At 38.9% G+C, this 16,255-nt stretch overlaps 1 protein-coding gene across 1 annotated transcript in view; it reads left to right on the forward strand.

The window, feature by feature from the left end:
- The first annotated feature begins 161 nt into the window (after positions 1 to 161).
- lmx1al (LIM homeobox transcription factor 1, alpha-like) overlaps positions 162 to 16,255 on the forward strand; it is a 22,253-nt gene continuing 6,159 nt past the window's right edge. The window contains exons 1-3 of the mRNA XM_056252466.1: positions 162 to 360; positions 3,177 to 3,262; positions 3,441 to 3,624. Coding sequence (XP_056108441.1) covers positions 317 to 360; positions 3,177 to 3,262; positions 3,441 to 3,624 — 314 coding nt within the window. The 5' untranslated portion in view covers positions 162 to 316. The remainder of the gene's footprint in view (positions 361 to 3,176; positions 3,263 to 3,440; positions 3,625 to 16,255) is intronic.

Below are 16,255 nucleotides of genomic sequence, written 5' to 3' on the forward strand. Positions count from 1 at the left end.
TTAAAACAGCCTGTCATTCAGACAATAAACTATTTCTCTGAAGGGAAAACGGCGAGATACTCGTTGCCAGATACAATAGGTCTCTTCTACTTTGTAAATGCCCGTGTTTTCTTCTTCTTGCACCCCTCCTTCAGCAGTCATTGATTGTGCGCGCGCAGCCCGAGTCTTCACTCCATCATCACATAAAGCGCGCGCCTGAACGTCACACACAGTCTGGCGATGCTTTTGCGCCACTGCGTGTATTCTGGACTATAGCTAACACCAAAGTTTGGCTTTTGATGCACTGTTGCCCGTCCTCTTCTTCAAAGGTATTTTGATGTTACCAAAAGAAATCTCTGGAGGAGTGTGTTTCAGCGCAAGGTAAGCGCACGAGACACATCTGAGCATCACCTGCTCTACAGAATGACACAAATGATAGACTTGAACTTTTCTCTGTCGGCTCTTTCACTGTTCACAGAGAAACCTGCACGGCTTTAATAAACACTTTTAACACAGCCTAGCCAATTTTCCACTACGCTTTACATTTTACAGAAATGCTCAAGTTTTTATTCGAATAATGAATTTATTAATTTGCCTCTAACATATTCGTGGTAGTTAATAGACCTACCGTGTACGAATTTAGTAAAACTGTCAAACACTTGGCAAAGGTAAAGAAACTTCTCTCTTACAGCTATTTTATGAGTTCAGCTCAGGCCAGAAAATATGAAAAATTAAAGAGTCTGAATTTTAAATCTAACATTTACTAAATATATATATATATATTTAAACTCCCCGCAAGGACATATTTTTCATTAGCTTATTTTTTTTTATTTGGTAGCCTACCTAGACAATATAGCCTAAAACATGGGTTTTTAAAACTTGTTTAAAAATTGAGCACATGTTATAGATATAGGCTAGCCTATACGTCAGTCAATCACGTTTTGGTTTCCGTAAGTTTGTAAATTATTTGGTTTCGAGTAAAAAAAAAATATATAAAATTGACTTCATAATCAAGCGCCGCTTTTTCACTCATTAACAAAAAATCGATATTGTTCGTATTTACGCTATCACATCACAGAACAGCTCTCATGTCATGGACCATCTTCGATTGTAAATTAAAACTAAACTTTACCAAATTAAATGGACGCTATCAAAATAGGCCTATCAAACGATGTCACCAATAGCCTATCAACTTGCGTCAATTATTATGTCGTAAAATAATAATTGTTTATCGGCTTAGTAAAATACTTTGAGTCATTAGTTTATTTTTTCTGTCAAACTATTAGACATTTAGGCCTAGATCGCAGCAATTAAACCAAAATATCCTGTTCTCATACGACAAAAGTTAGGCTATAGCCTACGTACATTTAACAGACAGTAGCCTAGGCTATTAAAATACATTCTACAGAGTTTGATCACATTTATAGCTAGGCCTTCGTAAAAATAAAAATGCTGACACGTTGCAGGCAAACGCGAATAGCCTATCACAGAGTGATTATTCCTCAATGAGACAGAGTAGTGAGACTGATGACCCGCGATTAACTCCTGTATTTTTAATAATCATCTCATGCAATTAACTGCATTATTAATGGGGAAGGAGATCAGACACGCAGCGTGTGCATGTGATTTCAGCCATGGGGAAAATGCAACTTTTCAATTGTCAGGGAAATGGGTGTTAGGCAGAAATAAACAGAATGATGGTGATTTATAATAATATATTTTTTAAACACCAACAAAAAAATATAACTACAATATTCTAAAATCAATTAAACACAACGAAATAGCCTACAAAAAAATAGGATTTTGATTTCCCTATTTTTCTGACGTTTTGCAGACATCAGATTAATTTAGTGTAAATCTCGACGCCTTTTAATTCTAAAGTACAATAATCATAGCATTAACGACAACCGGTATGGGTTATTGATTGAAATATGAGTGCGACGGCTTTAGACCGGAAAAGACTTGATTTTTTTTTTTTTTCTATTGTTTCTTTTTGCCAAATAGCAAAGCGTTTGCGAGTGTATCCAGTCGCTACCGAAGCCGCGCGCCTTCTCCACCGGACGCTTCACCTGCACGAGCTCCCGAACACATGTTGAGCAGTGAGACAAAAAAACAAAACATGCACCAAACAAATTAGAGAAAAGAGTAGGCCTATACACTGTAAATAAATAAATGTACCCTACATACCGGTAGCCTAAAATAAAAAAGCATGGCAGCGTCGACGCAGAACTTGGCATTGTTCCAAGCATTTAGATTACATTTATAGCTCTTCTTGACCTTATATGTCTTTAAACCATATAGGCTAGTGTTGGTAGGCTATATACTAACATATTGGCCTATTTTTATATATATATTTATATTAATATATATTTTTTGTGTAAAACCTACTGAAAATAACAGTGACTTAAAGGTCAACAAAACTGTCTTCTCCAGCAATCCTGAGCATTGGTAACATTACTGACACACACAAAACACCTTCAGTGTTAAACATATGTCTAAAATATTGCAGTAAACATTAATTAAACGTCACACAATGCAACATAAAGCACCCCTTTATACATAATCATAACAAAATACGATTTTTTTTAATGTAACTGACAAATTTAAATGTGATGACAAATGTGATGTAGCCTATCCTTCCTGAAGGGAATATCCCCTACATTATAAGACACTTTTTACTTATATAATTTCAGCAATATTGTTCCAAGAAAGTATTATTTTTTAAGGCTATATATTTCACATCTATATGCTATGTTTATCATACACACATACATCTATTACAGTGTATTTACAATACAATTACATGTATTTTTAAATATTATATTTTTCATTTTATAATGGTATGGTAACTTACAGTCAACCAATTTTTACCCTAAACCCCTTTTTTTGTAACTAAAATTTCGAATGTATTTCAGTGCACATTAAAAACGAACCCACACCGGACATGATTTAGTCTTTTGCTAATGAAACGAATGATGCTCTGTTTCCTCACACATTATACTGCAATCATATAAATATCTTCAAAGTAACACTTTAAATCACTGTGTGTGCATTTTACTCACAGTACATGTAAATATAATGAATAAAATGTGACAATTACAATGAGCAGTTACAAGCAGCTCACAATAATTTCATATAACCGCATCTGATTGCACTCTCCATATGTGAGTTTTCTTTGTTACGTTGTTGGCCTTCAGTCAGCACTCAAAAGACGGAAGGAACGGAATGAAAACAGAAGAAAACCAATCATGTCTTCAGCAGGCCCCCTCTGCCACGCCTTACGGTGAATACTCTGCCTAATGAACCCACAACATATTAAAGAACACAAAGCTTTGTTTTAATATCCGGGTATCATTACTTAATCTTTACCTATGGATGCTGTAATGTGTGTGTATTGAGTCTCTCGTGGCACATTTGTTTGTGTCCTGTCATCTGACACCTGTGCTGTTCTTCTCCATCAGAGCATGTGGGAGGAGGCGAGGTGTGTGCAGGGTGCGAGTCTCCCATCGCCGACCGCTTCCTCCTGCGCGTCAATGAACTGTCCTGGCATGAGACGTGTGTCAAGTGTGCGGTGTGTCGCAGCGCGCTGAGTGGGACCTGCTACTGCCGGGACCGCTTGCTTTACTGCAAGCATGACTATGAGAAGTAAGACACAGTTCGATCTGCATCCTGCGCCTCTATACACTGAATCAAAGTCCTAGTTTGGAAAAGCATCCCATTTTCGGGGTACTGTCTGTAGGTCGACATGTAGTGCACCAGAACATTCCTCGAGCTCTCTATAAAAGTGTGTTTAGTCTGATCGTGCTGTGATGTTATTGTGGAATATAACACATTTCCTTTAGCAAATGTAAGGTTGGGTAGACCTTTTGTTATACTGGTTGAAACGCTCTTCACGTCCTGATAGCAATCTATAATAGAAGTGGTCTAAATATTGAAACATGTACATATCTTCTGTGGAAGCCTTTGGACCAAAACATGTTTGTCCAATCATTCACTGTAAAAAAAAAATCTGTAGAAATTACAGTATTACTGGCAGCTGCTTGCCAGTAACTTACTGTTTTAAATTGAGGTTATTTACTGGCAACAGTTTGTTCAAAGTTAAATGAACATTAAACATTAACAAGTCTTTATCTTTACAGAATAAAACTAAAATAACAGCCTCATGCAAAGCATTCTGGGAACCAAAATCTGAAGGGGAAAAAAAAACAGAAAAAGGTTGATGATGAAGATTTCTGGTTCCCAGAATGCTTTGCATTAGATTGTTATTTTATCATTTTATTCTGTAAAGACAAAGACTTGTTAATGTTTAATGTTCATTTAACTTTGAACAAACTGTTGCCAGTAAATATACATCAATTTAAATCTACAGTAAGTTACTGGGAAACAGCTGCATAACTACAGCAATTTTTTTACAGTGTTGCATTCGGTCCGAATACAACATGTATGTCCATACCTCCGCGCACCTGCTCACGCAGACATCACACGGCATCAGTGCGTTTCATGCTATGCAGAGTTCCCTTAAAATCAGGTCTCCGTTAGGACCCCAAGCGATCCCATTGGCTCAAATTACTTTTAATAGGTACTCTCTTTAGCGCCTGCAAATCTTTTAAAATCATGTTATGATAAATGCTGTTTGAACTACGTTAATATGACCATTGATTAGCTTATAGCATAGCATACAGATACCCGATTAGCCTGATAGCTTATTTGCACATGTATTTTTAATGTAATTATGTGTTAAATTATGTGTAACATGTCCAAATATTTCAGTTATAACAATAATCCAGTGATATTCACTTAATAGGTTGTTATTTATTAATTAACAGTTTATCGAGGGAAAGAAATTAAGTTCAAATTATGTAGTAAGCTATACATATTTTAAAAATTGATATAGTACATGTATAATATAGTATAATCATCAACTGGTTGATAGAGACCCGATTTCGAGGGAGGACTCGATTTGTCATGACACGTCAAACAAACGGCAGCATCATCAACGCCGAAATGAATCTGCAGCAGTCAGGTGGTACAATTCAGAGCGGTTTAAGTTGTTTACTTTCATTATTATTGTAATGTTGTGTGCTTTGAGGCATGAGGTAGTTTAACGGCGTCTCTTTGCAGATACTCTTGCTGCGTGCGTTCATGTGTTTTGGAGGAGCTGTGACTTTAGAGAGCTCTGCTTTAAATATTGGTGGTACGTTTAGTTGATGTATTAGCATGGAGAAAGTCGCCGTGATAATGTCACTGGAGATATGGCGAGTACAATTGCCATTTTTGACATGATGAAAAAGAGAGGAGGAAAGAAAGGACAATGATGTATGTCCGTAAGACCGTAAGACCTTTTTTTCTCCTCCACTGACTTGTAAGACGTCAGACGCACATGCACGTTCATAAGATGTATACATACACACATCAGGGCACTGTATTTTGTAAATCTGATTGAGAAAAAAGTCAGAATCAAGTGTTTACATGCTTAATGTTTTCCTTATGATTGGATTATTTTAGGTCTATACCAACACTTTCAATCCCATCATACCTTTCACTTTCATTCAGATCAAACTCAATCAGACCAATCAAGGTGTTTACATGGTAAATGGACTGCATTTATATAGCGCTTTCACAGACCCAGTGGCCACCAAAGCGCTTTACATATTGCCTCACATTCACCCATTGACTCACTCATTCATACACCGACATGAAGGCTTTTAAAGTCCAATTGGGCCATTAGTCTGATTATAAACGGATTATTTGAGTGCACGTATACCGGTACGTAGTCTTTTACTCACACTCATATTATTCCAAACCCAAAATTCTGTAGAAAACAAAAGAGGAAACCTGATGAACCATTAAAGCAGTTCATATGATTCGTGCACTATATTCCAAGTCATTGGAATGACTTCAGATAAGTGAATAAAGACAGAATTGACATTTTTCTCGGAGGAATCAGTCTGTATCTGTTTGGGTCAGAGGGAGATTCCGAGCAACCATAATTCGTCAGTGACATCACCAGGAGTGCGGACAGTTGAAGGGCGATTTTGTGGCCTGTTATCACTGTTATGAGAAGTGTCAGACACTGCTGAGAAGTGTGGACACTCCCTCTGTTGCTGACATCTGGAGGCCAACAGAAAGAAACAAGAAGGACAGGAGAGAATGAAAGAAGATGGAAAAGTAAGGTGGAAGAATTCCCAAAGGGAATATGAAATAATTCTATATGTTCTTGGAAAGATAGATCACCTGAGATCCAGGACTGTTCCAGGGTATGAAATTTACCATATTAACTGACATTGCTTTTCTTGACACCGTTGAAGAAAAATGGGACAATAGATTTGATAATCGTTGTGCATAAGGGCTTGCAGCGAGGATGTCATAATGAGGGTAAAAGTGATCAACGATTACAAATGAGAAGGTTGTTCTGGGATCGTAGCACGGTAAAACTGTAGGCTGGTACTGTTATTCCCATGAGCTTGATAATTTGTATCATCAGACAGACTTTTTCCACTATTCTGAAATGGTGGATTTTCCTTTAAAGGAGTCATAAGATGCTATTTTAAAAGGTCATTATTTTGTTTACTGGGTGTTAATGTCCAAAAGACATATTATTTTTTATTGCAGCACCTCTATTCCCAGTCTGTCTGAAACGCTCTGATTGAGTTCAGAAAAAAGCCCCTCCTTCCGAAAAGCCCACAGCATGCCCTGATTGGCCAGCTGACCCCATGGTTTGTGATCGGTCAAAGATTTCAAGCCTGTGTCAGAAATGGAACACCCCTTTACCATAAGCGCGAACCTCAGCTTCCATGGCTTCTAAAGCAACTGTAAACCCACAGTTATTAATTTCGTTGGTTTTACCGTATCGGTTTGATCCCGAGTCAGCAAAATGACATGGAAATACATGTTTGTTACAGCAGCCTCTCTGATATCTTGAGTAGATTAATCAGCAGAAGTTATTATTACTTGCTGAACCACTGTTGTTCAAAATGACAGAGGTGCGACCATTACTACGAGGTAAGAGAGTACTACGTTTCAGAAACAGTCATAGTTGGTTAGTTTCTTCAAGGATGCATCGAACTACGGTAATTAATCAGTGAGTTACAACGCTGTACGGGAAACGCACATGCCACAACATGGCGACATCACTGAAGCCTCGCCTTCTTTCTTTCCATATGCCTATGGGCGGGCATTATGCTAACATGTCACATTGTGGCGTACACTGTAAAAAATGATCGTGATTTTAACAGATATTAATACTTCAATAGGTTGGTAAATTATCATTATGTCAGATAATGAATTACGGTTTAATACTGTACATTTTACGTTAAGACTGTAAAACCAAAACCGTTGATACCGTATTTTTGACGGTAAAGTTCTGGTAACCACAGCTGCCAGTTTTTTTTCCGTAAAAACAACGGGATTTTTTTTACAGTGTAGACGTTTGCGAAAGTAGGATCGAGGCGTTTTAGGCAGGTCTGGATCAATGGTTCTCTGTTACATAGTGAATAAACCTCTTTCTGGGAGACTATGAGCGTTATGACTTTGCAGATCTGATACATGCACAATCAGATACAGTCCACACTAAAGGAAAAGGAAAAGCATAAAAAAGCATCTTATGGCCTCTTTAAAGACTTAACTTTCTCTCATCTCATCCCATATGCCAAGAAAGTAAGAAAAGTACAGGGAAAGGTTTGGTTTGCAGATGTTATTTGTGGATATTGAGGCTGCAGCGTGTGGTATGTGGTGTATTTGTGGAGGAAACTTGGCACACTCTTGTGCGGCTGACCTTGAGTGAATCCACAACAATGTCTCCTTGTGTTCTCTGCGGTCTGTCCGTCAGCACACACCTGCCTCTTTACCCCTGCTCGGTCTACAGCAGGTGTGTGCTCCATTTTTTGGGGTGCCAAGGAATCTTTGATGGTGTAAAAAAAAAAAGAAGGAATTTGGGCAACAACAAAAAAAGAAGCTTTCTTGTGCTAACATTCTACTGTAAAAATGACTTAGAAAATGTTATTTAAAATAACTGAATCATAATGCCAATAAAAGTTAGTTGAGGTAGAAATGGTCCCTTAAACAGCACTGACAACACATTTTAGTTTCATAATATGCGTTTACAAGTGAAAATACTTCCGTATTGTGCCGTGTCTCCGAGTGAAACGGTTTATCGGAAAAGAGAAAAAAGGAGGTTGGGCACTTGGCTCTATCCATCGGTTGTTGATTGGATGAAGGGAGATCTGAATGTGAGTCGATTGTAAGAAAGAGGTGGAGTTTAAGTGGACAAAGTGATTGGAGAAGTTCTGCAAACGTCACCAGAGAGAAATACAAGTAAAAAATCAAACGCGTCTATGATCAACAAGATCAACATTTACATGCATTTAGTAAATAGCCGACTTTAATTGGATCATCAAAAGTTGACGTAAAATACCAAAATGTAATGATTGAGAAAAGGGGTTGTAAAAGGGATTTGTTTCAAAGGACTTTTTAATAAAAGATTACTAACAAAAATAATTTAACTTGGAATAATGCACACAGTAATGTAACAAACATGCAAAGAGCATCCATTTTTAGATCACAAATGATTATATTTATTTCACGAGTTCGCCTGTTCATCCAGTCCTGATAGCTTGGCTTGCTGTCCTCGAAGGAGGCTTGATCCAGAGGTTGGACTCGAGCTCTGAGAAGAGAAGGAGATGCCGGAAGAATTGTCACTGGGACGGCTAGAAATTATGATTGACTGGACTGAATGATTAGGCTCCTTCCGAACCTACTTATATTTAACTTTCCTTCCTTAAGATTGCATCCATTCGGTCTCCAGTCCCTGAAGTTCTTGCTATCAGAAATCAGACTCTCATTTACTATTCATTTCTCAATCATTCCAGCAACACCTACACACTTTCCGAAAGCAAACTCAAAGCCAAACCCCTATTCATTAAACCCACATATGCCCCTGAAATGGTCAAATACTCTCCATCATCGTCTTCCTGGCTGACTTCGACACCACACAGCCATAGATAAAGCACGTGCAGCCCAACCAAGTGAAACCAGTCCCAGACCAATAAAGGTTCTCAGCCCCAGGGTACGGTGCCTGGATCCCTGGCAGAAAATTAGACAAGCGAAGGTCTTGGAGGCCTTTCAGAGTCGAGACAGGGGAGTGGATATTTAAGACACCCCAAGTTTAATAGATCACTCTGCGGGGTGGGAAACAGAACGAAAACAGCCCCCAGTGTGTAAAGAGATGCTAGGAGGATAACCCAGATTATCATGTGTGCTTTTGAGAATTTCTCAAAAATGTCCTAAACTGTGGCAAAATATCAAAAATCGTAGATTTATATTCAAATTTTTATTCAATATTGATATTCTATAAGATTTTTTTTAGGAAATAACATTTGAGACAAAGTTGATACTTACATACTTGATGCTACTAATATTTCGGATTCAAGTTCATTTCGGATCTGGAATATTTGGATTCAGTCGACAGAATTTGTGGCATAATGTTAATTAACACAAAAGTTTATTTCCACTTGTCCCTCCATTTCATAAAAACTGTTTTACAGTGAGGGAAGTGTAAGTGCAATCCATAAATGTTAAACTACTCACTATTTCAGATGTAAACAATATGTGTGTGTTAACACGATTTTAGTTTGAAAACATCCCATGTAATGAGTGTTTGGCATGGTAATGGAAATGACAATGTTGATATATTTGGTCTTGGTAAAATAGATATGCTACACTGCTGCTGCTGCCAATACAGCGTACTTGAATTAGCCGTAGCAGATCTATACAGGTGGAGCTGGGGAAGGTGCAGGGTTTCTGAAAGCGCGCTCCACTGCTAAGGCAAATGCTAACCAAGTATTTGAAGGTTGAGCAGCGATCTCATTGGCTACTGATACAGCAGGAACCAATCAGCTGTGCCCTATAGACAATGATGTGATTGCAAGCAGACCCATCAGCTTGTGCCATCTAGACTTTCATGACAAGAACTTTAAATATTTAACTTCGTAACGCCTAAAACCCAAAACAACTGTAAAAAAAAAATCCCTTTCTCTTTCATCCGCTTGTAAATTCTCAATTATAGGTCTCCTGCACTTTGAAAGAGCAACCTAATATTTCTTTTCTATGGAAATCAGCATTTACAGTCGCACACTCTACCAAAATCTTCAGTCGGAGTCATTATTATGAGCTTTTAGGTTGATGGTTACAGAAACGTTCTTCTGCTCAGTCTCTCTTCCTCCCCGTGCATCTCGTCTCCAGCTCGTCCATCACTGTCTGATTTCTAATAATATTTCTGTTCCAAACTTCATTTCCTACTTGTTGAGATTTATAGCCGTGATGACACCAATCAGTTTATCTCTCCATTTATCCCACATTTTCGCTTAATCATCTCGTTGCTCGCTGTCTCTTTGTGTCTGTGGGAACAGGGAGGGGGGGTGGAGGGGTCTTGATTGGGAACGCTGCTAATTATGTTCCTAGACGTGACTACAAGCTGTGTTGTGGTTAGAGAGTTGTTGCACTGTCAGACAGGAATATGACACATGGGCTCTGATGGAGGACGTTACCGTACCTTGGATTCGCTACCGAGTCAATAAGCTAGTTAGTGGTGCTTGCTGGTTAATGGTAATAATAAGGCCATACTTATATTGTGGGCTATACAACCAGACACAATGTGATAAAGATTGAAGCAGTGGAAATGTGTCGAACCACTTAGTACACTTTAGCAACTGCATCGTGACCCCAAGAGTCATGGTGGCGAGCCATTTTCTAAATATAAAAATCCAGCTTTAGGCCCCGTCCACACTACTGCGTTTTCGGAGAAAAAAAACGGAGAATTAAAACGAATACGATCTTCGTCCACACCAGCGTTTTATCTGCGTATTTTGATCTCCGTCCACATTAAAACGCCTGAAAACGCGGATCACGTGACCATTCAGATTCACCAACACTGGGCATGCGCGTGCCGGTGTAAGCAGGAAACGGATTGACATGTGATGGGTGGCTGACGAATCAGGGAGGAGCTGAGCGTGAGCCTCTGCGTCATCGTTTCTAAAGTCCTCCGTTTTGTCCCGTCTTTACTAAAACGCCCTCCGGAGATTCAAAACGCAAAACGGAGCTGCGGCGTTTCTAAACTTCTCCGTTTTAGGTCTTCGTTTTTTCCGTTTTAGTCTGGACGGGAGGTGCAAACGTAGCAAAAGGTCTCCGTTTTTAAACGAAAACGCAGTAGTGTGGACGGGGCCTTAAACTTAAACACGAGAACGATTCCGGGTGAAAACGTAAAAATATTTTATCGGATGTGCCTTTCGTTTACACGGCAACGGCGTTTTGGGGGCTTAAAAACGCAAAAAAGTGAAACCACCCTCCAGAGTGGAAATCTTAAAAACGCTCCACCGTCGCGTTCCCGTCTAAACGGTAAAAACACAAATCTGCTCACGGTGGCGCACAAGTCTACGTCACAGGCATGCGCCAGTACAGGAAAATAACAACCAACATGTCAGATTATTTCCATACGTCGGACCTTCAAGTTGCCCTAGCAGCTCTGAAAAACATACAAGAGTCTTTTCAGCAGTTGTACAAAATATTCTAAGATATTGGTGTTGTTGTGTGGCAGTGCTTCACATTGCTGCCTAGCCGCCTGGAGTGCATACTACATCGAATTTCACACACTTTTGCGTCACCATATGCACGTGGATTTCCCAACCATAACGCTCGTCTAAACGCGGAATAAAAAGTGATAACGCAACGCCACTTTTGCGTTTTCTCTTCAGATCGTTTCCGTGTAAACATAGCATAAGATCAATGGCACTGGACCACCCCAAACCGAGTATTAGTTTTAAACATACAGAACCTCGTGTGTTTAGTCCTGTTGGTGAATATGTTTTGTATACACATTGTGGTAGTTAAGGCTCATTAGGTGTTCAGTAATATATTTTCTCGACTGCATTATTGCTATAGGAACATTAGTTTTTGTTTTTCTACGCCTGAAGCTCCCATTAGCCCCGGTTGAAGAAAACCATGGAAAACCATTTTGGGTTCCACCAAAGAACCTTTCAAACAACAGTTCTTAAAATAACCGTTTTTTTTTTTCTTGGTGTGAAGAACATTTTAATAATCTGAGGAACTTTCTCCACTATCAAGAACCTTTTGTGCTATGTAAAGATTCCATAGATTTTAAAGGTTCTTTATGGAACCATCAATTCCAATAAAGAAGCTTTATTTTTAAGACCGTACGTATCAGACTTGTAAGGGGATGATGGAGGAAGAGAAGAGCTCAGGGGAAGCCAGAAGGCCATGGAGGTGACAAACAGAGGTGGAGAGAGGAAGATGACAGAGGAAGAGGAGAGATGAGCTCGAGGTGTCTCCTCTCGTGATATTGCCACTGTTTTTGCATAATGCGTGATGAGTCTCCATCACCTCGCCTCCCGCACAACAATTTCATTACAGACGGCTAATAAATGTTTCATGGCAGAACAAGCTGCTCGCCTTGGCTTTATTAAATCTGAGATAATAAAAGAAGAACGGCAAAAAAATGAAAGCGGGAGGGGGAGAGATAGGAAGAATGCCATAGATATCCTCAAACAGGGCTGCCGTATCTCTTGTTTCTGGGGCAACGAATCCCCCGTCCCCCCTCAACGCGTCTTTTTTTTTCTTCTCGCCCTGCCACAGAGAGACAGGAAATGAGAATCTGGCTGACAGGATATTGCGTTCTGGTGGCCTGGGGATTAGCTGTTTTATCCAAACACACACACACACACACACACACACTCGCAGACTCACTCTCGCCTCACACAACTCAACACATCGATCCTGTCGGTCCCTGAACCCTTGAGCATCGCACATACACACGAGGGATGCTGGAAACCGACGTGTGTGTGTGTGTGTGTTTGTAATGTACGGTCAGGTCTCGCTGTCAGTCAGGAAGTGTATCACAATAAGTACGTCAGCACATCAATGGTGCATTATCGTCTCGAAATAGTGAAATGCTCTATGCAAGATGTAACGGTGGCATGTTATGAATCAGTTTTTGGCCTGTTGACAAGTGGAAAGTGAATTACCATGCATTTTGTAGGTTTTCGGAAATGTTTTTGAGGAATGAGACATCATTGCTACAGTGGAAATGTGTCGAAGGCATAGTTCCCCACAAAATTGTCATCAGTTCCCTGATGCTGTGTGAATTAGTTTCTTCTACGGAACAAAAAAGAAGATATTTAAAAAAAAAAAAATCCTCAGAGTTGTTTTGGACCCCATTGACATTCACTGTACAGACCCCAAAAAAGACAACTTTTTCTCTCTGATTTGACCTTCCGTCCACACTGAGATGTGATTTTTGTCCTGCGAAAACTGAGCTTTTTGAAAATGCTTTCCCAAGTGGGTAAATTTGAAAAAGCTGTTTTGTGGACTGTGAAAACATAGGTATTTGAAAACGATGACGCATGTTAAGTCATGAAGGCGAGTAAATGGCGGATGAATAAATTGCCTGGTTGGACCCTTCAAAATATGACTTTTATTAGTGTAACATAGTCTAGGCAAAAGTTACTTTCTCTACATCTAGAATATTTCATTCATTACAGAATCAATGACAGCATGAACATTTCTCTATTGGTGCAAATCAAGAAAAGACAAGCTCATGAGAAATGATAATTCACTTCCTTCAAAAGTAATTATCACTCATAAAATGTATTTTGGTATCACTTTACAATAAGGTCCCATCAGTTAACATTAATGCTTTAACTAACATGAACTAAAAATACATTTGTTACAGTAGACCTGTATTAATCTTTGACTTATTGATCTTTGTTAACGTTAGTTAATACAAATACAACTGTTCATTGTTAGTATGTTCAATAATATTAACAGACAAAACTTTTGATTTTAATCATGTATTTGTAAATATTGAAATTAATATTAACTAAGATTAATAAATGCTTTGAATTCATTGTTAGTTCAAGTTAACAAAAGTAGTTAACTAATGTTGACAAATGGAAACTTATCGAAAAGTATTACCGGTATTTTTCACCCATGTTTTCCACAGGATCATCTAAAAACAAAATTGATTCTCATTATTCTCACCACATACGAAATGTGATTTTTACTTTATTGCAACCTTGATAGACAGTACTCTTTCTAATGAGCCTGTTGAAGTGTTCTTCATATGACTAATAAGCCATAAATGTAACCATCTGAATTCAGCGGAGAGTGGTAAAGAATATTTGATGGGGTGCAATGACACCATTTGTCGTTTTATTAGCATTAAATGACGTGATGATGTGTCTCAACGCAATCAAACATAATTAGACAATTAAAGCCTGCATGCCACCAGTCGATTATCATTTCAGTACTTTGTTCATGTTTGAGAATTGCGTTCATTGCATGTTAAGCTGGTTTTCCAGCAAGTAGCCTACGTATACGCAAGTGTGCGTCTGTGACATGATTGGGTCAGTGTAAAATGTGTCAGTACTGAACAGTTTAGCTGCTCACCTGTGCTTTCTCTTTTGCGTTCGAGTGGTCTGATGTGTACGTTTTTATCAGCTACCTGTTGGTTTTCTCATATTTCATCATTGTGAATATTGGTGTGCGTGCGTGTCGGGGAGGGAGGGTGGCGGGAGTGGGTTGTGGGGAATGCTGGGAGATTTTAATAACGCAGAAGCAGTGCAGTGAGATTTAATAAAAGAAGATGATGTGATTACTGAACCCTGGCTCTGAGCCACCTTCCCTCACAGCAATATCCGCTCTCTTTCTTTCTCTCTCGCTCATACACACACACACACGCGCGCACAGCACCAACCCTTGCAATTATGTGTACATGTATGATTTACATACTGACTCCCTATATATACAAAGATGCACCAAAGTCTGTGGGATAAACCTTGCAACTATGACAGTAAGTGTTTGATTATGCAAAATTATGTGTTCGTGCATGGATTAGGCCCCCACACTATGATTTGGCTATAGATTTATGTAAAACTTTATTGAATTGACATCATGAACACAACTTGTTCGTACATATCGCCAGATTTTTTTTTTCCTGCACCCATAATTTCTTTCCCCCAAGGTAGTTTCATCCTCAGTTAACTCTGGTTGTATGAAATATATTGTTATTTTTGTAACCATTTTTGCAATCATGTTTAATGTGTCTGTTTGCAGTGGGTTTTTTTTTTCCAAGAACATTTTATCCCCCTTTAAAGTTTGTGGTGAATGTCACAAAAACATGTCCCGATCACATCTCAAAAATATAATTTCTCACTTATTTATTTTGTGAAGTATGAGCCGGGAATGTTCTAGACAGGTTTCATGCGATACACTCTTACGGTCAGTTGCTGAATGAATGTTGCTCAGGGATTTTAGAGTTGGTCTGCTTTGATCTGGGTGTAGTAGGTGGTGATTTGGGTAATTTGGCATTTTTGGCAGATGGATTGAGACAGATTAGCCATAGCAGCTGCGTTTCGGACAGGATCATCATATCTGTGCAGATTAGAGGCTATAATGTGTGGACCTGGCTGGCTCTTCCTTCAGCAGATTTCTGATATGACACCTTCATCTCCTGCACTCAACACACACACACACACACACACACACACACACGAACTAGGGCAATCCGTCTCTGCAACTGTCATGAAGTCTGTGTTATCGCCTCCAACATGTTTTGTTTTCATCTTATCATGTGTGACAGCATCTAATAATTTAATGTGCCTCTTATACGTGTGCTTTTAATTTCATTAGTGGTCATTGCTAAAGCAGGTTTCAGCTTTATTTACTGCTCATACACTCTAAATGTTTGTTTTTTTCACAGCAATGCCATAGAAGAACCATTTTGGGTTTTCTCAAAGAAACCTTTCAGTCAACAAAACCATTTTTTCTTAGTGTGTAGAACATTTTAAAAACTAAAGAACCTTTTTTTCCACTATTTTGTGCAATGGAAAGATTACATGGAAGTTAAAGGCTCTTCATGGAACCATCGAGTACCTTTACATTTAGGTGTATTTAGGGTTAGGGATCTGAACAAACCCTTAAGCACGAGGGTTAGTTCTAGACATAATGTTCATTTGTTGGGTGAACTATTCCTTTAAATGATCGCTTGTGATAGAATGATGCATCAAATGGGACTGACGCAGGTCCTGAGACCACAATATCATAGACTTGTTTTTTTTTTAAATGGGAAAGCAATCGCCCAGAACACCCTAACAACCACATAGCAACAAACAACAGCCTAAAATCACGCCAGCATGTGTAAACGCCACATTTGACATGTAAAAATCGTTCTATTGTCCAGTTCAGGTGTTTGACAGTAACTTCACAT

The sequence above is a fragment of the Rhinichthys klamathensis genome, unplaced genomic scaffold (genome assembly GCF_029890125.1).
Source record: "Rhinichthys klamathensis goyatoka isolate OS25496 unplaced genomic scaffold, OSU_Roscu_1.1 h1tg000004l_1, whole genome shotgun sequence".
NCBI lineage: Eukaryota > Metazoa > Chordata > Actinopteri > Cypriniformes > Leuciscidae > Rhinichthys > Rhinichthys klamathensis.